Consider the following 27,314-nt stretch of genomic DNA (forward strand, 5'->3'; position numbering starts at 1 on the left):
ATATTTTACCCAGACAGGGTGTCTCTGAGGACAAAACCTACCTTTATGCCTAAGGTCATTTCCAGTGTAGTTCTTAACCAAACAATTCATCTGCCAAATTTTTATCCAAATCCGCAGAACAAAGGGGAGAGAATTCTGCATTCCTTGGATGTACACAGACGGCTAAGATTCTACTTGAGCAGGACTAAAGCTCTAAGAAAAACTGAGCAATTACTAGTGTCATATGCTGCAGGATCAGAAGGAAAGACTATTTCAAAGCAGACAATTTCAAAGTGGATAAGCCATTGCATCTGTTTCTGCTACTTACATGCTATGCATGCTCAGTTCTCAGGCCCAAACTGTGGTAGTTCCTCCCACTTGCCAACTTTTGTTCTCTAGTATAAAATCACATTTAGTTAAATAAGCAGAATGTACCCGTTACCCCACAGATCACATCACTTAAGTCTACTTTTAACTCTTCTCCAGTTTTAACTCAAACACTAAGATCCTTTGCTCCTTTTCAAATCTCTAATTAACTTTACTCTATAATGTTTCAGATTTTTCGAAATGTATGTACATACTGAAAATAAATACATTGGATTTACCTTGTATTTTAAGCACTACAATACCATTGTACTGTTTTACTGTCACTTGTGTGTTATTGTACTCTTGTCTGTTTTGTATTTGTGGTCATTGTTTGACCCTGGGCTGAGACTGAAATTGGTCAGACATGATCAATGCTCTACTTTGGCAAATTAATCCAATATATAGATATAGATATAGATTGTGCACACACACACACACACACACACACACACACACACACACACACACACACACACACACACACACAGATATGGATATACAATTACTCACTATGTCAGTTATCTGTGCTTCCGTGTTTGGATGGTTCTTCATTCTTATGTCTGTTGTTAGAATTCTGTACAAGTTGGGCAAGGATAGATCTTGTTTCCAGTCTTCGATATTGTGCTTGCGCTGTGGATGTAGGTGCACTGCTGTTAGGCTGTGTGTGCTGTCCTGCTCTGACAAATGATATTGTGGTGTGTGCCAGCAGGAAGGAGTTGCATACCCAAGCAGGGGAGCTGAACATTTAAAAAAAAAAAAAAAAAAAAAAAAGCTGAACTGGGGATTACAGGAGGAGGAAATCATAATAACCCAAGATAACCCACTGAAGAGGATACCCTCACAGATCAGCTGAGTACATTTTTGGTATGTACTTCACACAGCTTTGCTTTCTGGTTAAGTTCAGTAGTTATTCATATTTGTGTTTTTTTATTTGCTATACTGTTTAAGGGTTAAAAAGTTGGGGGAGTGAGTTGAAGTGCATGGACACTGGAGATGCATCTTGAAATGTGGACAAAGTTGACTCCTCTAAGACGCAAGTGTGATTATTTAATAAGCCTGGGAGTTGTCATGAGATTGGTTGCAGTCCAGGAAAGCAGCCCATTTTTGCTTCTTGATTATTGTTACATTCTTTACATAAAAAAAGAGTATTTGTTTGTTTCAGGACAGATGATTTTTAAGTCTTGTCTAATTTTAAACATTGATAATTTATTGTTTTCTTTTAATAGGTGAACGTGATTAACATGGCCATGTCACAGTTTAGAGTATTTAAGATATGCACGTGCATTGTATCCTTGTTGTCCTTTTTGAAGAGACTGATATGCAGGTAAGACGTTTCTGGTTAAAATGACAAATTAAGCATACACACACACACACACACACACACACACACACACACACACACACACACACACACACACACACACATAAAATCTTGGATACTTTAGTTTTCATTATTTTAGTTCAAAAGTAGTGGTGAAATGGTCTTGATTGTTTTATGAATAAATGGTGTGGTAATTTTGATCTCCGATGTGTACTGGAAAAGTTTGCTGCTGAGTGTAAAGAGGCTTGGATGAGAATTCTACACCTCTCATTCCAATATTATGGATCTCGCCTGCGCAAAAAAAAAAGAAAAAAGTGGATTGCTCTCCCTCAGTGAGAGGACTTGGCTACCTCAGGTGGAGAAGTTTAAGTATCTCAGGATATTGTTTGCAAGTTTCACTGTTGCAGTCATTACATTTGGGTAATCCTGCTGGCAGTTGCCCTCAGTCAGCCTGAATTCCAAAGTCCTGGGTCCTGCGTCAGCTGCTGTCACCTCTTCCCTGACGTCAGGGGTATAAAAGATGCGGCCAACGCCATTTTCTTTAGTATTCGCAAGTGCCGGTCGGCCAACTCCTGAGATTTTCATGTCCGAGTTTCAGATCCGAAGTCTTCAATAAAGCGAAGTACCCCATTGGGGAAACTTTTTTTCTTGCTCCAGACCGATGTCAGAAAAAGTTAATAATTGTATTTAGCAGGCACCGGCTTCTGAGGGTGTATTCAGACCTAAGCATCTTTACATTAAACCATCCTCAGCTTCAAAGACTAAAGCACCTTCTAAAGCAAAGAAACAAACTCAAGAGCCACGTGGACAGGCCTCTATGCCAAAAAACAGATGCTCAAAATGGCCGAAGACTTAATTACCTTGATCAGGGGTTCCCATCTCCCTCCTGATAAGAGGCCTAGGCAAGAGACTGACTGTGAATCTTCAGATCAAGTTTCTATTTCTTCTGATTCCTCTTCTGATCAGGAATGTTCTCTTCCCCCCATGAGGATTCTGATGCTGAAGAATCTATACCTTCAGCTTCTCCTCCAGAGGACTATTCATTTGGGGAAACCTTGCATACCATGAGGGAGCATTTCCACTGGGAGAGCCAAGATTTTTCAGAATCTAAAAAGAGGCTCGGGGATTTCCTTTTACTACCTCGACACAGGCCACTAGCCATTCCACCTGTGTTAGATATTGTAGATGACGTGTTTTCGGAGTCTAGTCTTACCCCTAACTCCTTACCTCCAGCTCCTGTTAAGCCTGACAGATATTACAGGGTTTCCCCGACTTTCATAAATTTCTTTTAAAAACCCTGCTGCAGACCCAGAAACTATTTCACAGGGTCCCAAAGAAGTTGAGGCTTCCACTGCAAAAAAACCCTACCCCCTCTGACAGAGATTCTAGGGCACTGGATAGATGGGGAAAAAAGGTTTACACATCTGCTACCTTGGCTATAAGGGCCTTAAACTGTCAATTTCATGTGCTCAAATATCAGGTACATGTCATGGCATTGCTTAAACAGAAAATGATATTAAACCCTGAATGTGCAGAAAACAAGGAAATGCAGGATTTATTGCATGCAGCTGAACAAGTTGGAAAGCATACTTTGCAATGTGGTTTTGATTCTTTGGAGGCCTCCTGCAGGGCTGCAGTTACGGGTTCTGTAATTAGGAGGCATGCTTGGTTAAAGGAACAAACTCTGCCTGATCATGTCAGTTAAATTATTAGATGCACCTTTACAGCATGATACTTTGTTTGGTGTTAAGGCAGAGGAGGTATTAAAGAAAATGGAGGACAAAGCTAAATCTATGCAAACTGTCAAAGATTTTTTACAAGTACAGCCACCTAGGTTTAGTAGACACTGGCCTACAAATAATTGATCCTTTCCTGTGTCAGACCTCAAAGGGGCAGATCCCAGGCGCAAGGTTCCAACAGGTCAAAGCAATGGGGTGCTTCTACCTCCAAAGTTGGAGAAGACAAATCACAACCATACAGGAAACAGTCCCAATGATTTCCCCCTGCCTGCACCAAGCACTTATCTCCTGGCAGCACCCTTAGGGGGAAAATTAGCACTTTTTTCTCAAAATTGGCACATTATAACCCAGGACAAGTGGGTTCTAAATATTGTGTCACAAGGGTACAAGTTCCATTTCCATACCCTGCTAAAGGCAAACTGTTGGCCAGATCTGCCAAAAAATCAATGGGCAGAGGCACAAAAACAAGTCTCATCCCTCATGGACATGGGGGCCATTCAACAAGTACCAGAGTAAGAGCAGGGACAAGGATTTTACTCAAGACTGTTTCTGGTACCCAGAAAGGACAAGAACTGGAGACCAATACTGGACCTATCTATTCTGAGCACATTCCTGGATATACCAAAATTCAAGATGATGACTTTGCAGCAGCTTCTGCCCATGCTGGGCAAGAACGCTTGGCTGGTGACTCTAGACCTAAGAGAGGCATACCTGCATGTCCCAATCAGACAATTATGCAGAAGATACCTCTGATTCAAGACTGGCTCAGTGCATTACCAATTCTCTGCACTGCCCTTTGGCTTATCTACTGCACCCAGGGTCTTTACAAAGTGCCTGGCACCAGTAATTGCATTCTGCAGACAAAGAGGAATACAAATATATCCTTACTTGGACGACTGTCTAATTCAAGCAGAGAACAAGGACATTCTTCTACAGCATCTGGCGTTTGTGAAAAGACTTCTAACATGCCTAGGGTACATAGTCAACGAAAATAAATCAAAGCTAGTACCCTCTCAAGAGAGAATATTCCTGGGTGCAAGCTTAAATACAACTGCCCAGATGGCTTATCTCACGCCAGACAAAGGCAACTGACTACCTATTTCAAAATGTTGGCAACAAGGGCCCAGTTATCTGCAAGAAAAAGTCTGCAGGCTTTGGGCTTCATGGCATCCTGCATCCTACTAATTCCATATGCAAGACTGCATATGAGGAAACTTCAATGGTACCTAAAATGTGTTTGGACTCAACATTGCCACAGCCTGGAAACAATGGTTGCTCTCATTCCCTGCCTACAACAGGAGTTTCGATGGTGGGCAAAGGCCTGTCACCAAAACAAGGGACAGCCATTCACATTACCCCCAGCCAGGCAGACACTAACAACGGATGCATCAGATTATGCCTGGGGGGCCCACATGGCAGGAAGATGCATTCAGGGGACATGGTCCTCAACCCAAATGCATCTACATATCAATCAAAAAGAGATGCTAGCTGTTCAGAATGCCCTGACAGCCTTCAAGGACCTACTTCATCTGGGACAACTACTGATAAAGACAGACAACACCACGGTCATGCGGTATATAAACAAGCAGGAGGGCACACATTCTTACCCCCTTTGCAGACTAGCCATGACTTTGTGGGACACAGCATTAACTTACCAAGTACATCTGCAGGCACAATTCCTGCCAGGAAAAATACTCTGGCAGACGAACTAAGTAGAAACCTCATGGATCCCCACGAGTGGCAGCTAGATCCACAAGTCTTCAGCATGATAAGAAGGAAATGGGGATGCCTGGACATAGATCTATTTGCCTCCCCTCACAACTACCAAATAAAAAGATTCTGTGCAAAGACTTATCACAGACAAGCATGGACAGTGGACGCCCTATCAGTATATGCCTTTTCCCCCACTGCCTCTCCTCCTCAAGGTACTCCTAAAGGTCAGACAGGAGAAGCCAAAAATGATACTGATTGCCTCAGACTGGCCCTGCCAGTGCTGGTTCCCAATCCTAAAGAATTTGTCTCAATGCCCAGCTTGGACCTTACCTCAGATACCTCATCTACTGTCCCAGCAAAACAATCCGATCCTGCACAGCCAACTCAGGACTTTAAACCTGGCAGCATGGCTGATAAGGTAGTCATACAAAACACAGCTCTCAGTAAAGCTGTGATGGATGTCATCTTGGAGGCCAGAAGGCCTAGTACTAGAAAATCTTATATTGGAAAATGGAAGAGATTATGTGCTTGGAACCAGGCACAAGGAACTGATACAGCTGTGCCAAATATTCCTCAGATTTTACAATGCTTAACTGAGATGCTGGACAAAGGCCTTTCTTTTTCATGTATTAAAATTCATGCCTGCCATTTCGGCTCATTACAATACAGAGCCCCCAATCTTTTCACATCCCTTATTAAAACAGTACCTTAGAGGAGCTAAAAACGTAAGGCCTCCAAGGAGATCACTAATGCCTGCATGGGACCTCAACTATGTCTTGGAAAAACTCACCCTGCCTCCTTTTGAGCCAGCTGCTACTGCTGATATAAAGTTTTTATCTTGGAAAACAGCTCTGCTCCTAGCAATAACTTCTGCAAGATGAGTTTCAGAGCTACAGGCACTCATGGCTGTGGAACCTTTTATCATTTTTTATCCAGACAGGGTCTCTGAGGGCAAACCCAACATTTATGCCTAAGGTGGTGTCCAGTGTGTCTCTTAACCAAACTATTCATCTGCCAACTTTTTATCCAAATCCACAGAACAAGGGGGAGAGAATTCTGCATTCTTTGGACATACACAGACAGCTTAGATTCTACTTGTACAGAACCAAAGTTTTCAGGAAGGCAGAGCAATTACTAGTGGCATATGCTGCAGGATCACAAGGAAAGGCTATCTCAAAGCAGACTATTTCAAAGTGGATAGGCCACTGCATTAGTTTCTGCTACTTACACCATGGCAATCCAGTGCCTGAGGGCATTAGGCCACATTCAACCAGAGCTGCTGCCACTTCAGCAATTTTTCTCAGGGGAGTAACAATCAAAAACATTTTAGAGGCTGCTACTTGGAATTCAGTGCACACCTTTACTAAGCACTATCATCTGCCACTCTACTCTAAATCCAGGGCAGGCTTTGCCACTGCAGTTCTGCAGGGCCTCATAGCCGCTCCTAATGCTGTTTAGCTCCAGCTTCCCATCCATAGCTTTGGGACTCTACCCAAATGTAATGACTGCAACAGTGAAACACAAAGAACATAGTACAGTTGTGTACACTTACGATAAATGTAGATGTTCAAGTTTATTCACTGTTGCAGTCCAGGTTACCCACCCGCCATCCTTCTTTCTTCTGATGGAACCTATCTTTCCTTCTCTGATTTATACAACCTGTGTGGTGTATTTGCTGGTAGATGAAGGTAAAGTTTATATTGGTGCATGTATTTATATATATATATATATATATATATATATATATATATATATATATATATATATATATATATATATACATACATACACACATACATTTTGGCTACCCTTTTAGGGGGGCACCTGGGGCAAGAAAAACTAAAGAAAATGGCATCGGCCACATCTTTTATACCCCCTAATGACCTGACGTTAGGGAAGGGGAGACAGCAGTCGACGCAGGACCCAGGACTTTGGAATTCAGGCTGACTGAGGGCAACCTGCCAGCAGGATTACCCAAATGTAATGACTGTAACAGTGAATACACTCGAACATCTACATTTATGGTAAGTGTACACAACTGTACTTTATGTGCCAAACTGGTTGTAGATGGGATCACTCATACTACCACGGAAGGTATTGTCAACCTGCTAGCTGACAAATTCAGAGCAAACTTCACCCCCCCCCATCGCCGCCTACCATTTCCCAAAGCTTACCTGACATCAGCCCTCTGTGCAGTTTCTCTAGAGAACAGGTCATCTGAGGACTCACCAAGGCCAAAAACACTGCCTCAATGGGACCAGATAATAATCTAGGTTGTTTACCAAACAATCTAAAACAAGACCTAGCGGACCCTTTTTGTGCTGTCATTAATCACAGCTTGAGAACTGGCTGTGTTTCTGCAGAATGGAGAACAGCAACAGTAATCTCCCTGTACAAAGGGGGGCCATCAGCTGAACCTGGGAACTACAGACCCACAAGTCTAACCAGCCCCATCTGCAAGACCATGGAAAGGAATGTCATGGACCTTATCAACAAGGACATAGGCCACCTCCAAACGCTGGATCCAACCCAGTTTGGCTTTAAGGGTAGCTCATGCTTATTAAACTTTGCAGACTTATTTGAGAATGTCACAAAGCCATGGACGAAGGTAAGACAATACACACAGCCTATCTCGAACTTGTCAAGGCTTTCGACACAGTTCCCCACTGTAGCATCGTTGAGAAACTCTCCCAGATGGGGATTAATCCTTATGTTACTAGATGGGTAGCCAGTTGGTTCACACTGACAGAACACACACTGTTAGAATTGGTGACTCCACCTCCACCGGTAGACCCATCATCAGTGGAGTACCACAGGAATCTGTGCTGGCCCCCTTACTGCTTGGCATCTGTTTCTCAGAAGTCCAGAGTAGATGGCCTTTGGCTCACCAAGTTCGTTGATGATTGCAAATTGGGAGCAATCGAGTCCCCTAATGATGTCAACATATCACAACAAGGCTAACACAAACAAATGATTGGTGCCAAAGCTATGGTCTAAAACTAAATGCAAGAATTGCATTATTATTCTCTTTGGCAAAATGGAATTCCCTACAAATTACAATATTGACAGCACCCACCCGAGTTCCATTCCAGAGGTGTGAGACTTGGGAACACAGGTTGCTAGCCTGAACTTTGACCTCCATGTTACCACAGTAGTAAAGAGAGCCTTCTATGTAGCGCACTTCATAAACAAGGGCATAGCATCCACATCAAGGGATGTTATAACTCCACTGTAGTCAGTCCTCATCAGACCAATAATATAGTATAATTCGCCCTTTTGCATGTACCTCGCCAGACACCTGCAGTAGCTGGAAAGGCCTCAGAGGTTTCTCTCTAAGAAAATGCAGGGACTGCAAACCATGACCTACATGGACAGGCTGAAAGCCCTGTCACTTTACTCTGTATCTTATAGGCTGCTGAGAGGTGACTTGTGCCTAGCCTATAGGGCAATGTCCAACCCTGTCCTAATGGAAATGCTGCACATCCACAAGTCAAATGGCACATGAGTCACTCTCTATAGTGATCTCAACCTAGCTTGTGACATTAACAGAACATGCTGAAGAGACAGATAGGTCTCCCAGAGACTGATGCTTCTATGAAATAGACTTCCTGTTCACATAAAACAGAGCTCCTCACTGACCATATTCAAAAGCAGCCTAGATAATTGGATGGGAGACTGCATATTCACCCCTGGGGTGGCACCCATGTCCCCCTCATGGACAGTGGTAGCCAGTGTTGATCATAGACCCGTTCATAAATTCATCCTGCAGACTACCCAAAAAGAGCAAATGGGGGATACTTGGGATTAACATGGCTAGGCTTGTAGAGGCTGTAGGGCCGATAGCCTAGTAACAAGTTTGACCAAAGCAAACTGCTACAAAGAACCATACACTAGGGATGCACCTTAGTGCAAATTCAAATTTGTTAAACACATAAACACTCCAGAAAAATACATTTTCGTCCAAAAGACTTCATCAGATGAATAAGAATAAACATACAGTCCTCTTATACCAAAACAATAGATTCAAATTCTGCTGCTTGCCTCGTAACCACCTATGAACCACCTATGAACCTATCAATAGATTGACTATTGCACAAGTGCAGCTGCTGTACTGCATCGTGGTGCTGAATTAATATGCCAGGCAGTTTGTCTCCATCCTCAGCTATGGCTATAAACACTGGATAATGACTGAAAGGAAGCATGCATTGTAAATAAAGTCCCTTCATAAGGTTGCCATGTTCACTCTGTATGACAGAGCAAGGCTTTCTGCAGTTTGAGAACCTTGTGAGCAGAGCTACTCATACTTCCACCCATCCATCATTCCAATTTCTAAAGTGCTTATCCTTTTGAAAGTCACTGTCATAGTATGCTGAACATGACAGACCAGACTTCTGTACCCTCGCAAGCATTTCCTGTTCCTACTGTGGGATACCATGGCATTCCTATGCCATTTGACAGTTGTAATGTGTTCAGCATTTCCTTTTTCTGCCCTTGGTCCTCCTCCAAAGTATCATTCCAGGTATATTTACTATTGGATGCTACTCGGGTCTTCCTTCTTAAGTGCCCAAATAACTTTAGCTGGCTTCTCTCAATCCTGAGTACCAGTAGCTCGACTCCCAAGATCATGTCAGGTTGCTAAGCTTCACAGTCTGTTACAACATGAGAATCAACCCCTTTCTTCCACATTTTGTACACAGTGATATCAACCCATTTCTTCCCCATTTTGTACACAGTAATAATTCTTCTGGAAAGGGTAGAATGCAGTTTTATCAGCTGTTAGCTTGACATTACCTTTGTCTTCATAGTGTACATATGCAAATATTGCATGAACTAGCAGTAACTCCAGTCTAGTGTACTATAAGAGGACATTGACAGTGCACTTCTCTATCTCCCTCTAGATTGTTTCATACCATGCCATTCAGTGACTTGCAACTCTCACAGTTATGAAAATATGAAATAATACTGACAAGTAGGGAATGCTGTTTCAAATGCAGGAAATTCTAGAATCATAATGAAGCACAACAGTTATATTCTATATTTACTTTATAAACAATTTTTGAATAACGTACAATTTGAAGTGTAAATTGGTTTACTATTTTGAATACCTTTACAATGATTATAACAGTGTAATACTTTGTGATATATGTGAAGGTGAGCAATAATAAAGTATTTTTTCAAAAAGGTTAGAAAAAAGTAATTAATTAATTTGCAGGTTTATTACATACTGATTACTTACCTCCTTCCTCCACTATTTCAACAATAGTTCAACAGAAAATTATTTTTGTGATGGGACTGCAAGTGATCGATCATACCAGAAGTCATTCATATATGAAGCACTGCGATGGGCATTCCATTTCTGAGCTGGAAGGCAGAATGACAGGTGGTGTACACCATTAGATAGGTGGAAAGATTTTTGGCCAAAATGCAATAGCATGCCAGTGTGGTGTATTTATTATTTAAGACTTCATCAGAACCTGATGAAGTCCTCAATAATAAGACAGAAATTCTTTGGTTTGTTTGTAAGCCATTAAACTTATTTATTTACTTATGTTTCTGCAGATGTTATTAAAGCATTTAAATATCTTAAGTGGGGTGTCTGTTTTCTTGATCTGTTCCAGCACACTGTTTTGGTTTTGAAAGTGTACACGGCTGCAGATTTTAAAAATTCCATGCAAAGTACTCCTTTGGAACTATTGGGGGAGTAAATGTCTGTAACTAAGGAAGTGATGCGTTTGAGCTGGGACACGAGATCTGAATTGACTAGACATAATAAGGACATAATAAGGACTTAAATTTAATAATGTTGCCTGCCAAAAAAAAGCAGATTGCCAAATTTCTTGTGTCAAGAATAAGTCCACTGTTGCCAATCTCCACCAGCAGGATCCTTCCATTGTCTCTTGAGTTGTACGGCAGCATACATCAATCTGGTCCCCTCATCACAGATTCCTTTTGCAGGTATCACAGTGAACCCTCTGTATTTAGTGGTCCATTCTTCATCACCCGATGTTTCATCCGATCAAATTCAGTGAGATTTTTAGGCAGTATATTTAATGGTGGCTAGACTTTCGTAGGTTTTCATTAGGCTGTCCTTTCATTCTCCCCTTGATAGGAGCAGAAGTGATGACAGACCCATCCCTTTTAGGGTGAAGACAATGTTTTGAAGGGAAGACAGTGCAAAGTACGTAGTCTCCAGATGAGGCCAGTCTTTACGTCATCAGTGTACTGGAGATGAAGGCAGTCCTCCTTGCATTATGGGCTGTCCTGGACTCCTTGTGGGTGTGATCTCATTCCATGCAGACAGCATATCGGTGGTCTGGTACATCAGCAAACAAGGTGGAACTCATTCTTACCCATTATGTCAGGAGGCCATGAAGGGCTGGCAGTGGGCAGTGTCTTACCAGTGCTTTCTAATTGTAATGTATATCCTGGTGAAATCCAGTGCATTAGCAGACAATTTGAGCAGATCAGTTCTTCGGCCGCGCAAGTGATCCCTCAAGCAGACAGTGGATGTTCTTCTTGTTTCACTGTTGCAGTCATTACATTTGGGTAATCTGCTGGCAGGTTACCCTCAGTCGGCGTGATTAACAAAGTCTTGGGGTGGGTTGCTGTCCCTTCTTCCATGACGTCAGGTCGTCAGGGTTATAAAAGATGCAGCCGACGCCATTACATCAGTCTTTCTTGCCACGCGGTGCCCGAAGCAGAAGCAAGTTCGCAAGTGCTGGTCGGCCGACTACGGAAATTTTCATTTTCGAGTTTCAGAACCGAAGTATTCAACTAAAAAGCTAAGTACCCCGTTGGGGAAACACTTTTTTGCTCCTTACCGATGTCAGTAAAAGTTAATAATTGTATTACTTGTGGGAAGCAAATACCTCATAAGGATTTCCATTTCTACTGTATTCCATGCCTAGGCCCTGACCACAATGTACCTTGTTGTCGGTTTTGTGCTTTATTTAATCAGCGCACTATCCTTCATCGGTAAATTTTGCTTCTAAATATTTCGGTTCTCGGTTTAATTATCCAGAAATAACATCGGTTAGCAATCCGACTACCACAGTACCGAAAAAACGCAAAGGAAAAGACAGAGACAGGCCATTGAGGTCCAAAACTGCCGATGACTCTTCTCCTTAGCCAGTCACCAGTTCGCCGGTAATCAGTGAGGCACTTTTACAGCCCCTGATACCCACTACTTCTGATATGCAGGCCTCTACTGAGACCCATTCGGAGTCCGGTATGCCGCGAGATGCTTCACCTATGGAACCCGCGGATGTCTCTACCTTGGATGGGTCCGGAGCCGCTGTGCAGGCACTGGCTTCTGAGGGTGTATTCAGGCCTACAGATTTGTGTATTAAACCGACACCACCTTCAGTATTAAGGGCAAAATCTTGATCTATGTCTAAACTGACGCCCAGGCCACATGTTCAGGCCCCTATGCCTAAAAAACAAATGATCAAAATGGCTGAAGATTTAATTACTTTAATCAGGGGTAGTCAACCCCCCCCCCATCTAAGAGGCCTAGGGCTGAACCTGACTATGAATCTTCTGAACAGGACTCTTTCTTCTGACTCTTCTAATGAACAGGATTTGTCCATACCTACTTATGAGGACTCTGATGCAGAGGATTCCATTCCTTGTGCTTCTCCTCCTGAGAATATTTCTTTTGGGGAAACTTTACATACCTTAAGGGAGCATTTCCACTGAGAAAAACAGGATTTGTCTGAATCCAAAAAGAGGCTTAGGGAGTTCCTTCTTCTTCCTCAGCATAGGCCTTTGCCTGTACCTCCTGTACTAGACATTGTTGATGATGTGTTTTCAGAATCCAGTATGGCCCCTGATTCTCTGCTTCCAGCCCCTTGTAAGCCAGACAGATACTACAGGGTTCCTGACTCCCACAAATTCCTTTTCAAAAATCCTGTTGCGGATCGTGAAACTATTTCTCAGGGGCTCAAGGGCATTAAGGCTTCTACTGCTAAAAATCCTACCTCTTCTGATAGAGACTCCAGGGCACTGGATAGATGGGGTAAAAAGGTTTATACTTCTGCAACCTTGGCAGTCAGGGCTTTAAACTGTCAATTCCATATTCTGAAATATCAGCAGCATATCATGGGGCTGCTTAAACAGAAAATAATGTTGATTTCTGACTGTGTGGAAAATAAGGATTTACAGGATTTATTGCATTCAGCTGAACAAGTTGGAAAACATACTTTGCAAAGTGGTTTTGATTCTTTGGAGGCCTCTTGCAGGGCTGCTGTTACTGGGTCTGTGCTTAGAAGACATGCTTGGCTTAAGGAGCAATCTCTGCCTGATCATGTTAAAGCACAATTGTTAGATACTGTTAAGTAAAAACAAATTAGGACAACACAAAAGGCTCAGATGCAAAAAACTTTACTAGTGTACACCAGGAGGCAAAATACCATACAATACAAGTATAGAGTTTTGTCTGGCAAAATACAGGAAGTATTCTTCATTTTATAACCATACATTCAAGCTGTGCCCACCTTACTGACGTGGTCAGTCATAGGGCAACCTACATCACTATAGTCTACAATATTCTATTCATAAGAAAAAGCTGATGTTATATTTTTTAAAAGTTTTCCCATGAGAATAATACAGCCTTGCAAAGCACCTGGTCAGTTATAATGTCTTTCTGTAAATGTTATTCTTTCAAGGTTTCAGTCCTGCTCGAATACAATAGTCAGTTCAGTCTTGTAATACACTTCTTTGTTCTTCTCGCAACATTACTTCTAGCAGCTGTGCTTTATCTCTGATAACATTATAAGGCCAACCATCTCAGAGGAAGGAAGAAAGATTTTCAATGCTCTATACATTCATTTTCCTGACCCAGCAGATAATCATTAGTGAAAAACATAAGCTTGCTGAGCTGGCTACTGCCAGGGACAGAGTTCAATCACACTGCAGCTCCAAAGCTTCAAGCAATTACATGTAAGATCATTCTTACTGCCATATTGTAAAATAGAATAAAATGCATTACATACTATTTGCTTTTAAACTAGCACTTTATATATGTTCAAATACATATTTTTCTAACATTTTCCTCCCTTTTAATACTTTTTATTCTATTCAGAAACATAAACAATATCATATCATTCCCTAGCCTTCTTCTATAAGGACTTTCAACTAGGCAAGTCATTTGATTTATATTTCAGAAAGAATTTCATTTGGAACCAATAGGTCCAGTTCAATGTCTTGGTACAAAGTTTCAGTTACAGATATATCAACAAATTCTCTGACTAATCTTTTCATACAGGGAATCCCACAACAGATGCATGCTCCTAATAAGAGCAGAACAACACAAATAGCAATCAGAATATTCATTAGGATTGAACCCCACCCACCAAATAGATTCTGGAAAAAGTTTGTCAGTGGGTTTGGGCCTGGTTCAGTCATGGCCGATACCTGCTGTATTACCTCTAGGTGATCATTTATCTCATGTCGATTGTCTGGTATAAACGCACAGCATTCTTCTTTGATAAGCGCGCACGTACCACCTCTCGCCGCTAGGGTGAAGTCAAGAGCCATTCGATTTTGTAGCACAACAGTTCTCATTGCATTCAGTTCATCAGTCACAAGTTCAAGAGCGGAAAAAGTTGCATTACTCATTACTTCGAGAAGCTTTGACAATTTTCTCAGCTCCCAGATTGATTTGACTGCTCCATAGGCTGGGAATATTCCAGCCCAGGATATAACACTGTCACTCAAGTCCATATGAGTCAATTTCTCTTTATCTTTTACAGATGGATGATCCTTCCAACCAGCTTCGATTTTTCCCACTGGATTTGCAGGTTTCTCGACTGAATTTCCAGTTTTCCGGGCTACATCTCTTACGTTTCGTATCTTACCTAGAGGTAATTCTGCAGTATGCCTTATAGCTGGAACCAGATAACCCAAAAAACAACTGCCGGACCAATTCTCAGGTAGCCATTTGTATGCCTTTTTCCCACAAACAAAATAACAGTTTTCTACTTTAGTACTGATGCGGGTTAACTCTGAATGAAACATTTTCTTGTCTATAACAGACAATTGTTTATGCAATTCAGGATTTTTCTGCACATCTTTTATGGTTGTTTTCATTAAGTTCAAATATGAATCATAATTTGTGCTAAACTAGTACTTTTATCTTTAGCCTTAATATAGCATTTGTAAGATACAGTTATGTTACAGTTACTCCATCCAACTTGGAGTGTGTCATTTTTATAGAAACAAACAATTCCCCTCTGTGTAATAGGCAAATACAATGCAATCTTGTCCTGTGATCTCACAGAACCTGTATCAAAAAGTAAATTTTCCCATGTCTCATTTATCCCCAAGGGGACAGCGGACATCAACAGTCCTCCATATGCTGTTGGTATAGCAGTACAAACCCAGCAATGTGAAACGTTCATAGTCTCTACATATACACGCTTCATAGCTAGGTATGTGTTAAAGTTTGGATGCCAGTCTATAGACAGTTCATCACGTTTCTCCACTTTCATTTGTGCGGTTATATGCAGGAAAAACCACAACAAAAGGAAAGTCACCACAAACATAGTCAATAGATGTATAGTTAGCAAGATGGTTAAACAATATCTTCGGGGTTGGTTTGTATTTTTACTCATTTTGCTCTTGGCCATCCTGCCTTTGTTGTGTATCAGTCACAAAATGTCCATCAAGCTGAAAATTCTTTACCAGTTTACAGTGCGTCAGGTGGACCCAGGACGACCTCTCAGCAACTTTAACTGCAGTAGGCGTCGCCAAGAGTACCTGGTACGCACCTTCCCACTTTGGACTCGTCCAATTTTTCTTCTTTATGACCTTCAGCCAAACCCAGGACCTAGGGGTCAGCACCGCTTCTAATGGTCTGGTCTGTTCCTTATCTGAAAAAAGAGTTCAACTGCAAAACAGTTTTATGTGTTAACAATTTCCTCATATAATTAGCTAATGAGCTGTCAGCTTCTAGCTCTGCAGGCATGAGAGCTTTCCACTGTGGCACATAATATGCCCTTCCAAATATCACTTCAAAGGGGGTCAAACCCTTTACATTTGGAACTGTTCTCATGTTCAGCAGTGCCAAAGGCAAACAGCAAATCCAATTCTTCTGTGTTTCATTCATTAACTTCCTCAACTTGTTCTTTAAAATTCCATTGTACCTTTCCACCAGTCCTGCAGACTGTGGGTGGTAAGCACAATGATTCTTCAAGGAGATCCCAAAGAATCTCCCAAGTTGTTGAATTGTCTGATTTACAAAGTGTGTCCCATTGTCACTATAGATTCTTTCCGGTATGCCAAATCTAGGAATTATTTCTTTTATTAGGGCTTTTGCCACTGTTGCTGCATCCGGATTTTTAGTAGGAAAAGCTTCTACCCATTTGGAAAACATGTCTACAATCACTAAACAGTATTTTTTCCCTTCACATTAGCTTAGTTCTATGAAATCCATACAGATAGTATGGGACGGATATGGTGGTATAGGAAAACTCCCTTGCTTGGGTTTGAATGCTCCTTGTGCATGATGTTTATTACAAATATGACATGCTGCACAAAATTTTTGTGTAAAGTTCGTGAATCCATATGTTTGGAATATTCGATTAACTAACTGTACCATCCCCCCTGTTGAGACATGGCTCTGCCCATGGCTCAACAAAGCTGCATATCTAAATAAATTAGACGGCAATATTGGCTTTTTCTCCTTGGAGATGTACAGTCCATTCTCGAGGATTGCACCTCGTCTCTCCCATTTCTGTTTCTCAGCTTTTGTAGTTAATGTCTGCATTGTTTTCAACATTTCTAAATCTAAAATCTCAGAGGGTTGTAATTCCTCATTCAAAAGTAAGATTTCTGAGTCTGAGGCTGCTTGCTTTGCAGCTGCATCAGCTCATGCATTACCTTTTGAAATCGAATCCTGTTTTGTATGAGCTACACATTTACAAATAGCTACTTTGGTAGGTAACTGAATAGAATCTAATAAGTTTAAAATAAGTTGCGCATGATTAATCGGTTTGCCAGTAGATGTTATCATTCCCCTATTTTTCCATTGCTGCGCAAAAACATGCACTGTAGAGAAAGCATACTGACTGTCAGTATATACGTTCACACATTTGTCTTTCGCTAGAGTGCAAACCCGTGTCAAGGCTATCAATTCTGCTGCTTGAGCAGACAGGTTATGCTGTAAGGGTTGGGCTTCTAAAATCTCAGTATCTGTGACTACTGCATATCCTACTAGATCCTTCCCCGTAGGATCCTTTCTGCATGAACCGTCCACATAAAATGTCACCTCGGCATCATCCAAGGGCATATCAGTGAGGTCTTGTCTGGGCAAAGTTATTTGCTCAATTTCTTGCAGGCAACTGTGTGGTGTGCGATCCACAGGAGTCGGAAGTAACGTTGATGGATTTAATGTTGTACAACTTTCAATTACCATATGAGGTTGGCTCAGCAGTATGGTCATACAAGAAAGATGTCTAGCAGGAGATAGGTATGCTATTTTTTCTTGCAGTAAAATTATCGCGACTGCATGAGGCACTCTCAGAGTGAGAGGGTGGAATAACACCACTGAGGCCGAAGCCTGTACTGCCATTGCAGCTGCGACTACTGCTTGCACACAGTGAGGCAATGATCGTGCCACTGGATCTAACTGTGAGGAATAGTAAGCTATGGGACGTTGCTTACTCCCATGCTGCTGCGTCAAAACTGACGTCATGTATCCCTGTTTGCAATCTACGGTTTGAAAAAATCTTTTGTGGTAATTTGGAAGTCCTAAAACTAATGATGAAGCTATCGATTGTTTTAGTCTGCAGAAAGCTGTTTCTGCTTCAGGTGTCCATTGTAATACATCTTGTGCTGCCATTGGTGTTTTATATATAAAATCAGCCAATGGAGCAGATTCTAAAGCATAGTTCGATATCCAACTTCAACAAAAATTAGTCGTACCCAAAAAGGACATCATTTCCTTCTTGGTTGTTGGCTTAGGTGCCTGTAAAATCGCTGTTTTTCTATCTACGTCTAGTATTCTACCTTCATTGGATATTACATATCCTATGTATCTAACCTGTTTTCTCCAAAGTTGTAACTTACTTTTGTTTACTTTGTGTCCTTGTGCTGCTAAAAATTTCAATAATGCTATTGTATCTTCCCTGCATTGCTGTTGGGTGGGGGCTGCTAGCAAGATGTCATCTACATAAAGTAGAATCTGACTACCTCCTGGTGGAGTAAATCCTGCCAGGTTGCTAGCCATTTCTTGTGCAAATATCGTTGGACTTTCACAATATCCCTGCGGTAGCCGAGTATAGGTATATCTTTACCCTGAAATGTAAATGCAAACCAATACTGGCTGTCAGGATGTATAGGTATTGAAAAGAAAGCATTGCTTATATCTACCACAGTAAAATATTTTTGTTGTGGCTTCAAATCGTTCAACAAAGTGTGTGGATCTGGCACCGTAGGTGCTCTGGGTATTATCGCATTGTTTATGGCTTGTAAATCCTGTACCATCCGCCATTCCCCGTTTGCTTTTTTAACAGGAAATAGAGGGGTATTACATGGTGAATCTAGAGATTCTACCAGTACTCCTTCCTTGAGTAATGCTGCTATTATAGGCTTGATTCCCTGCTCTGCATCCTTCCTCAAGGGGTATTGTCTTTTTTGTGGTCTAAATGCTGATTTAGGTGTAATGGTTACTGGTCCTGCTGTTCGAATAAGTCCTACATCTGATTTGCCTGTTGACCAAAGAATGTTTGGTATATCGCAAAAGGCTTTTTCTTCTTCTTCTTCTAACAAGAATGCCAATCAGCTGTCTTCACTATGTTGCAAGTGTACAACTGGGCGTGTCTATGTTAGCCAATTCAATTTCTGTTTTTGTACTCCCTGTTCTGATAATTCTAAATCAGTTTGTTTTTCCCATTTTGTTACTTTTTCTCCTAAATCTGCCCATCTCACATCCTTGCTCTTTGTCAAGCTGACATGTGGCAATCTATTAGATTTGTACAGTTTCATGAATTCCTGAGGTAATGAACAGCTTACTACACTGTTTTCCTCAGTATCCCAATATAAGGTTCGTAATACTAATCTGTTAGCGGGATTTTTGAACAACTCTTGCTCATATTCCTTATCAGGTCCTGGCATGCTACAGTAGTATAGAGTACAATGTAACAAATGCTGTTGGTCGGTGTCAAGGGTGGGGACCTTACTGATGGCTACATTCATCAGTTCCTCGGTTACTGCCCCTGGACCAGTCGTAACTAGGTCCTGGCTGTACCAGTAAAAAGCTTCACCCTCCGATCGCACCACAAAAGTATCCATTTGTCTTTGTGCTTCCATACCCTGCATAGTAGGAACTACTGCTATGCCAAATATCTGCATAAGGTCTCTTCCCAGTAAGTTTACTGGACATTTTGCAGAAACTACAATTTTACTTTTCTGAGTCATACCTGAAACTGGGTCAGTTATTGCTATATCATGGGAGAGTGGCTCCCTATATAGCTGTCCATTTGCTGCTTTCACTAATATATAGTCAGGTGATTCAGAATGTTCTGGTAACTTTGAAGGGTGTATCAAAGTTCGAGACGCTCCTGAGTCGCACAAGAATTTCACTTCCCTTCCTTCCACCAGAAGTGTAACTTCCGGTTTTGTGTCTGCCAAATAGAGCTCTAAGCTTAATAATGCTAAGTCTAAAACTTCACTTTCTTCATCCTCTACATCTGTTTTCACTTCCTCTGTTCCTTCTACTATATTTACATTTGTCCTTTGTTAGCCTTTCCTGATGATTTTTGATTGTCATCGCTATCATATAGTCAGTCCTCATCACCTTTATCTTTATCTTCTGTAGTCGCCTTTTTATTTAGCCTGCAATCCCTTGCTAAATGTCCTTTCTTACCACACTTAAAGCATTCACCTTTCTTTTTTCTTTCTTCAAAATCTTCTGACCTTTTGTCAGACTGTTTATTACCCTGAGTATTTTTCTTACCCTTTTTACCCCCCTGTACAACGAAGACCTCTGCTCCGTCTTCTGCTGTGAAGACCAGTGTCTTCTTTTTCTTTTTACTGTTAAAATGTCTTTCAGCATGTCTAGCATACTCAAGTAAGGCTTGTAGCCTGCTTGTTCGATGATCTATCATATGCTTCGTAATAAAGCTACTGATAGGTGCAATGCAACCTTTCAAAAATGCATTTTTCAGTTGCTGTTCATATGAGCTATCATTTGTCTGGCTTTCAGGAATAGCCATACCACTATGGTTATTGAAACATTCCAATAATCTACTATAGTACCCATCTACAGTTTCATTATCTTGTTGTATGCATTGATTAATGCAAGTCCAATCTGCTCTAGGTTTCCATTTTTCAGAAATTCGGTCTGTAAGACCTTTCACTCTAGTATCTAATTCTGCGTCACTATGTAGGAGTGGTTTAAGTTGTGCGTCACGAGAGTTCCAGGTGCCACAAATCATGTGCTAGTCTGGACCCAAAATCTGTCTAACTACCTTTTCTACTTCTTCCCCATTTAAATGGTAACTTAGTCTCATACCGTGTAAATCTTGTAAAAACTTTGTGTAATTAATTTTCGGATGAGGGATTCCCTCTGTAGCTTTCCGAATATCTTCCGGTGTCCATGGTCTATACACTAGGAGAGTTGGGTCCTGCTCTTCCTGTCCTGCCTGAGGGTTTGGTACCTCGATTAGTGGACAGATTTCTTCACTCTCTTCTAGTGAGTCTCTCCCTATTTGATATAAATCTGTGTCCCTAAGTGTTTTACGTGTCCGGGATCTAGTTTCAATAGGTTCTCTAATGAATGGTTTTAATGCTCCTGCAACTTCAGGATAACGTGGAGGTGGACTAGCCTGTCCTCCTGCTTCATATCCTAAAAAAGGCATTGGAGGGGGCGGAGGGGGAGGGGCCGTCGCTATTACTGTATTATTATCCTCTTTGTCTAAAAATAATGCTTTCGCATTTTTAATTTTCTGTTCCCTTCGGTTCACTTCCTCAATCCACCTATGTGCCTGAGGAATGCCTAATTGCCGTTGTTTCTTTGCCTGACCTTCTGCGTCAGATTTAAGCTGTTTTAAAAGTTTAACTAACGAAATTCTATTTAATTTACCGTCAAATTCGTATTTATTAACCCATTTTGTATAATACCTTACATTATCTGCTCGTTGTAATTGCATATATTTTGCGTCATCAGTTAGGGGCGGATCTCGGTAGTGCACTGATTTCCCATGTCAAAAGAAAATGTTACGTAACCCTTTTTTTTACCACGTGGTATCTTTGTTCCTTACACAGTTTATCTAGAATAACTGCCTACCTTATTCTGTTTCGCTGATCTATGACAAAATATACAGTCATTTCTTATGTCCCTGATCTGTACAACAAATCTATGACAATAACATTTACTGTAACCTAGTCCCTGATCTAAAACAGAAAAAAGGCAAAAATCTTCCTACCTGAGCCTCTTGGGTCAACCAGTTCGAGACCGCTCTTCGGCCACAGATCAGAAAAGTGGCCAGCCTCTCAAGACGACAGTTCAGTCGGAGGTCTTTGTGCTTCAAGAAGAACCGTTTCAGTAGCTTCTCCTGCGCAGTATTCGACCACCGGTACACTCTGATCTGTAGCTGTCGAGGGTTTCCGGTCAAAGAATGGACCAAACTGTTAAGTAAAAACAAATTAGGACAACACAAAAGGCTCAGATGCAAAAAACTTTACTAGTGTACACCAGGAGGCAAAATACCATACAATACAAGTATAGAGTTTTGTCTGGCAAAATACAGGAAGTATTCTTCATTTTATAACCATACATTCAAGCTGTGCCCACCTTACTGACATGGTCAGTCACAGGGCACCTACATCACTATAGTCTACAATATTCTATTCATAAGAAAAAGCTGATGTTATATTTTTTTAAAAGTTTTCCCATGAGAATAATACAGCCTTGCAAAGCACCTGGTCAGTTATAATGTCTTTCTGTAAATGTTATTCTTTCAAGGTTTCAGTCCTGCTCGAATACAATAGTCAGTTCAGTCTTGTAATACACTTCTTTGTTCTTCTCAACATTACTTCTAGCAGCTGTGCTTTATCTCTGATAACATTCAAAGCCAACCATCTCAGAGGAAGGAAGAAAGATTTTCAATGCTCTATACATTCATTTTCCTGACCCAGCAGATAATCATTAGTGAAAAACATAAGCTTGCTGAGCTGGCTACTGCCAGGGTCAGAGTTCAATCACACTGCAGCTCCAAAGCTTCAAGCAATTACATGTAAGATCATTCTTACTGCCATATTGTAAAATAGAATAAAATGCATTACATACTATTTGCTTTTAAACTAGCACTTTATATATGTTCAAATACATATTTTTCTAACAGATGCTCATTTGCAGCAGGACCGTCTGTTCGGCAATAAGGCTGAAGAAGTTCTGAAAAAGATGGAAAATTAAAGCTAAATCTATGCAAACTGTGAAAGATTTCTTACAAGTACAACCTCAGAGATTTAGTAGGCACTGGCCTACTAAGAACTGGCCCTTTCCAGTTACTTCCAGAGCCACTCAAGCCAAACCCAGACATTCAAAAAGCACCAGGTTTCAGTCCCAAGGGACTTTCAGAACTAAGCAGTGGGGTGCCTTCACTTCCAAATCTGGAAACAACAAGTCACCTCCCTATGGTAAACAATCTCAATGACTTTCCTTTAGAATTACCAAGCACTTACCTTTTAGCCGCCCCTTTGGGGGGAAAACTGGCTCTTCATGCAAAAAACTGGCAACTTATAACCCAGGACAAATGGGTTTTAAATATAGTGTCCCAGGATACAGATTTCATTTCCACACATTGTCATCTCCAAACGGATGGCCAGACCTTCCCCCAAATCAGTGGGCAGTGGCTCAGAAACAAGTACTTTACCTCTTAAACATGGGGACAATTCAACTAGTACCAGAAGAGGAAAAGGGACAAGGTTTCTATTCCAGACTTTTCATGGTACCCAGAAAAGACTAATCATGGCGTCCAATTCTAGACCTGTCTACTCTAAACACCTTTCTGGACATTCCAAAATTCAGGATGCTGACTCTTCACCAGTTACTTCCTATGCTAGGCAAAGATGCCTGGTTGGCAACTCTAGATCTAAAAGAGGCTTATCTGCATATCCCAATCAGGGAATCTTGCAGAAGATACCTCCACTTCAAAGCAGGCTGCTTGCATTATCAGTTCTCTGCACTGCCCTTTGGCTTATCTACTGCGCCCAGGGTATTTACAAAGTGCCTGGCTCCAGTAATTGCATTTTGCAGGCAAAGAAATATTCATATATGTCCATACCTGGACGATTGTCTAATTCAGGCAGAAAACAAGGCCATTCTTCTAAAACATCTGGTGTTTGTAAAAAGGGTTCTAACCTGTCTAGGGTACACCATAAACGAAAAGAAATCACAACTAGTGCCCTTTCAAAAAATTACATTCCTGGGTGCAAGCTTGAATACAACTGCCCAGATGACTTTCCTTACGCCAGAAAAGCAAATTCAGTTGGTGACTTACTTCAAACAGGTGGCCACAAAAACCCTGCTATCTGCAAGGCAAATACTGCAAGCCTTGTGGTTCATGGCCTCCTGCATTCTTCTAATTCCATATGTAAGACTGCATATGAGGAAACTTCAGTGGTACTTAAAAGGTTTATGGAGTCAACATTGTCACAGCCTGGAAACAATGATTCCTATCATACCTTGCCTGTGACTAGAGTTCCTATGGTGGGTAGAGGCCTGCCACCAAAATGAGGGACTGCCATTCACACCACCCCCTGCCACCCAAACCATAACTACAGACTCATCAGACTATGTATGGGGGGCTCATCTGGCAGGGAAGTGCATTCAGGGCAAATGGAGCCCGAATCAAATGCACCTTCATGTCAATCAAAAAGAAATGCTAGCTGTACAGAATGCACTGACAGCCTTCAAAGACTACCTTCATCCAGGACAACTAATGGTAAAGACGAACAGCACCACAGTTATGTGATACATAAGCAAGCAGGGGGGTAAACATTTCTACCCCCTCTGCAGACAAACCATGGTATTGTGAGCTATCAGGTACAACTACAAGCTCAACTCCTGCCAGGAAAGCTGAATATTTTGGCAGACGAACTAAGCAGAAATCTCATGGACCCACACGAATGGAAGCTGGAACCACGGATTTTCAACATGTTGACACACAAATGGGGGAGCCCAGACATAGATATTTTTGCCTTACTCCAGAACTACCAGTTGCAGAAATTTTGAACAAGAACTCCTCACAAAAAAGCCTGGAAAGTGGATGCTGTGTCCTTCAGCTGGGAAAACCCATCAGTCTGTGCCTTTCCCCCTCTGCCTTTACTCTCCAAAGTTCTACTAAAAGTCAAACAGGACAAACCAAAAATGATTTTGCTTGCTCCAGACTGGCCTCGCCAACATTGTTACCCACTCCTACGCATGGCACCTGCCTCAGACACCTTCCTTACTGTCTGAGTAGAACAACCAAATTCTGCACTCTCAGCTCCAAACATTGAATCTTGCAGCTTGGCTAATCACTTAAATTCCCCCTTAGCAACCCTCAGCAAACCTGTGATGGATCATTTTGGAGGCGCAAAGACCTAGTACTAGAAAATCTTATGCTGACAAATGGAAAAGATTCTGTGTCTGGAATCAATCTCAAGGGATGAGCACAGCAGTGCCCAATTTACCTCAGATTTTGCAATACTTAACTGAGATGCTTTACAAGGGCCTGTCTTTTTCTTCCATAAAAATCCATGCCTCAGCCATTTCAGCTCATTACAAACACAGAACCCCCCCCTTCTCTCATCCTCTGCTAAAGCTGTGTCTCAGAGGGCCCAAAAACTTAAGGCCACCCAGGAGAACTCCAACCTCTGTCTGGGACCTTAACTTTGTATTGGAGAAACTCACTCTACCTCCTTTCACGCCAGCTGCTACTGCAGACTTAAAATTTCTTTCTTGGAAAACAGCCTTCCTTTTAGCAATCACTTCGGCTACAAGGATTTCTGAATTACAGGCCCTTATGGCAGTGGAGCCTTTCATCATCTTTCATGCGGACAGGGTGTCACTCGGGACCAACCCATCCTTCATGCCCAAGGTGGTATCCAGTGTGGCTCTTAATCAGTCCATTCATTTGCCAACTTTCTTTCCCAATCCACAGAACAAGGGGGAGCGGATTCTGCATTCATTGGATGTACACAGACAACTTGGATTTTACTTGGACAAGACTAAATCTCGAAGAAAATCTGAATAACTGCTGGTAGAATTTGCTGCAGGGGCAGAGGGAAAGGCTATTTCAAAGCAAACCATTTCAAAATGGATAAGCCGTTGTATTCATTTCTGCTATAAGCACCATGGAAAACCTATTCCCCAGGGGATCAGATCCCATTCCACCAGGGCTGCATCTACTTCTACAGCCTTTCTCAGAGGTGTTCCTATCAGGGATATTCTAGAAGCTGCTACCTGAAGTTCAGTTCATACTTTCACCAAGCACTATCATTTACCAATTTTCTCTAAATCCAGAGCTGGCTTTGCCACTGCTGTTTTGCAGGGCCTTATAGCCAGCCCTAATGCTGTATAAATCCATCCTCCCAACTATAGCTTTGGGAATCTACCCAAATGTAATGACTGCAACATTGAAACAGGAAGAACATAGTACAGTTGTGTACACTTGCCATAAATGTAGATGTTCGAGTGTATTCACTGTTGCAGTCCTGGATGTTCTTTGTGTTTCACTGTTGCAGTCATTACATTTGGGTAATCTGCTGGCAGGTTGCCCTCAGTCGGCCTGAATTCCAAAGTCTTGGGTCCTGCGTCGGTTGCTGTGTTCTCTTCCATGACGATGGGTCGTTGGGGGTATAAAACATGCAGCCGACCCCATTTTCTTTAGTCTTTCTTGCTGCACGGTGCCCGAAGCAGAAGCATTTTCGCAAATGCCGGTCAGCCGACTACTGAAAAATTTGAGTTTGAGTTTCAGAACCAAAGTCTTCACTAAAGCTAAGTACCCCGTTGGGGAAACTTTTTTTCTTGCCTTTTACCAATGTCAGAAAAAGTTTATAATTGTATTACTTGTGGGAAGCAAATACCTCATAAGGATTTCCATTTATACTGTATTCCCTGCCTAGGCCCTGATCACAACATGCCTGGTTGTCGGTTTTGTGCTAGATTTAACCAACGCACTATTAAGCGTTGGTATATTTTTGCATCAAAGTATTTTGGAAACCGATTTAACTACCCAGAAATGTTGTCTGATAACAATCAGACTACCGGAGTACATAAAAAAAACCGCAAGGAAAAGGACAGAGAAAGACAGTCGATATCCAAAACCGACGAAGCTTCTCCTAAGCCAGTCGCTGGTTCGCCGGTACTCAGTGAGACGCTCTAGCAGCCCCTGATACCAGCTACCTTTGAGTCGCAGGCCTCTACCGACACCCATGTGGAGTCAGGCATGCCGCAAGATACTCAAGGTATTTGACCGACGGATGTATCTCCCTCGGATGGGTCCGGCGCCGCTGAGCAGGCACCGGCTTCCGAGGGTGTATTCAGACCTCAACATTTGTATGTCAAACCGACAACAGCTGCAAAACCAAGGACAAAAGCAACTTCTAAAACTTAAAAACTGACGCATGAGCCACGTGCACAGGCCTCTATGCCTAAAAAACAGATGATCAAAATGGCTGAAGACCTTATTACCTTGATCAGGGGTACCCATCCCCCTCCAGATAAGAGGCCTAGGCAAGACGCTGATTAAGAATCTTCAGATCAGGTTTCTATTTCTTCTTATTCCTGTTCTGATCAGGAATTGTCTATACCTCCCTATGAGGATTCTGATGCTGAGGAGTCTATTCCATCTTCATCTCCTCCTGATGTTTATTCATTTGGAGAAACCTTGCATACTTTGAGGGAGCATTTTCACTAGGAGAGTCAAGATTTCTCAGAATCAAGAAAGAGACTCTGAGATTTCCTTCTTCCTCAGCACAAACCTTTAGCCATCCCCCCTGTTCTAGACATTGTGGATGATGTGTTTTCGGAGTCAAGCTTGACCCCTGACTCCTTACCTCCGGCTGCCAGTAAGCCTGACAGATATTACAGGGTACATGACTCACATAAATTTTTATTTAGAAACCCTGCTGCTGATCCTGAAACTATTTCACAGGGTCTAAAGGGAGTTGAGGCCTCAACAGCAAAAAATCCTACACCCTCTGACAGA

At 41.8% G+C, this 27,314-nt stretch overlaps 1 protein-coding gene across 1 annotated transcript in view; it reads left to right on the forward strand.

Moving 5' to 3' along the window:
- Positions 1–1,556: 1,556 nt before the first annotated feature.
- EBAG9 (estrogen receptor binding site associated antigen 9) overlaps positions 1,557–27,314 on the forward strand; it is a 651,930-nt gene continuing 626,172 nt past the window's right edge. Inside the window, exon 1 of the mRNA XM_044067091.1 lies at positions 1,557–1,669. Coding sequence (XP_043923026.1) covers positions 1,587–1,669 — 83 coding nt within the window. The 5' untranslated portion in view covers positions 1,557–1,586. The remainder of the gene's footprint in view (positions 1,670–27,314) is intronic.

This window comes from Protopterus annectens, chromosome 3.part1 (assembly GCF_019279795.1).
Source record: "Protopterus annectens isolate FY-2018-M chromosome 3.part1, PAN1.0, whole genome shotgun sequence".
In the NCBI taxonomy this organism is placed as follows: domain Eukaryota; kingdom Metazoa; phylum Chordata; order Ceratodontiformes; family Protopteridae; genus Protopterus; species Protopterus annectens.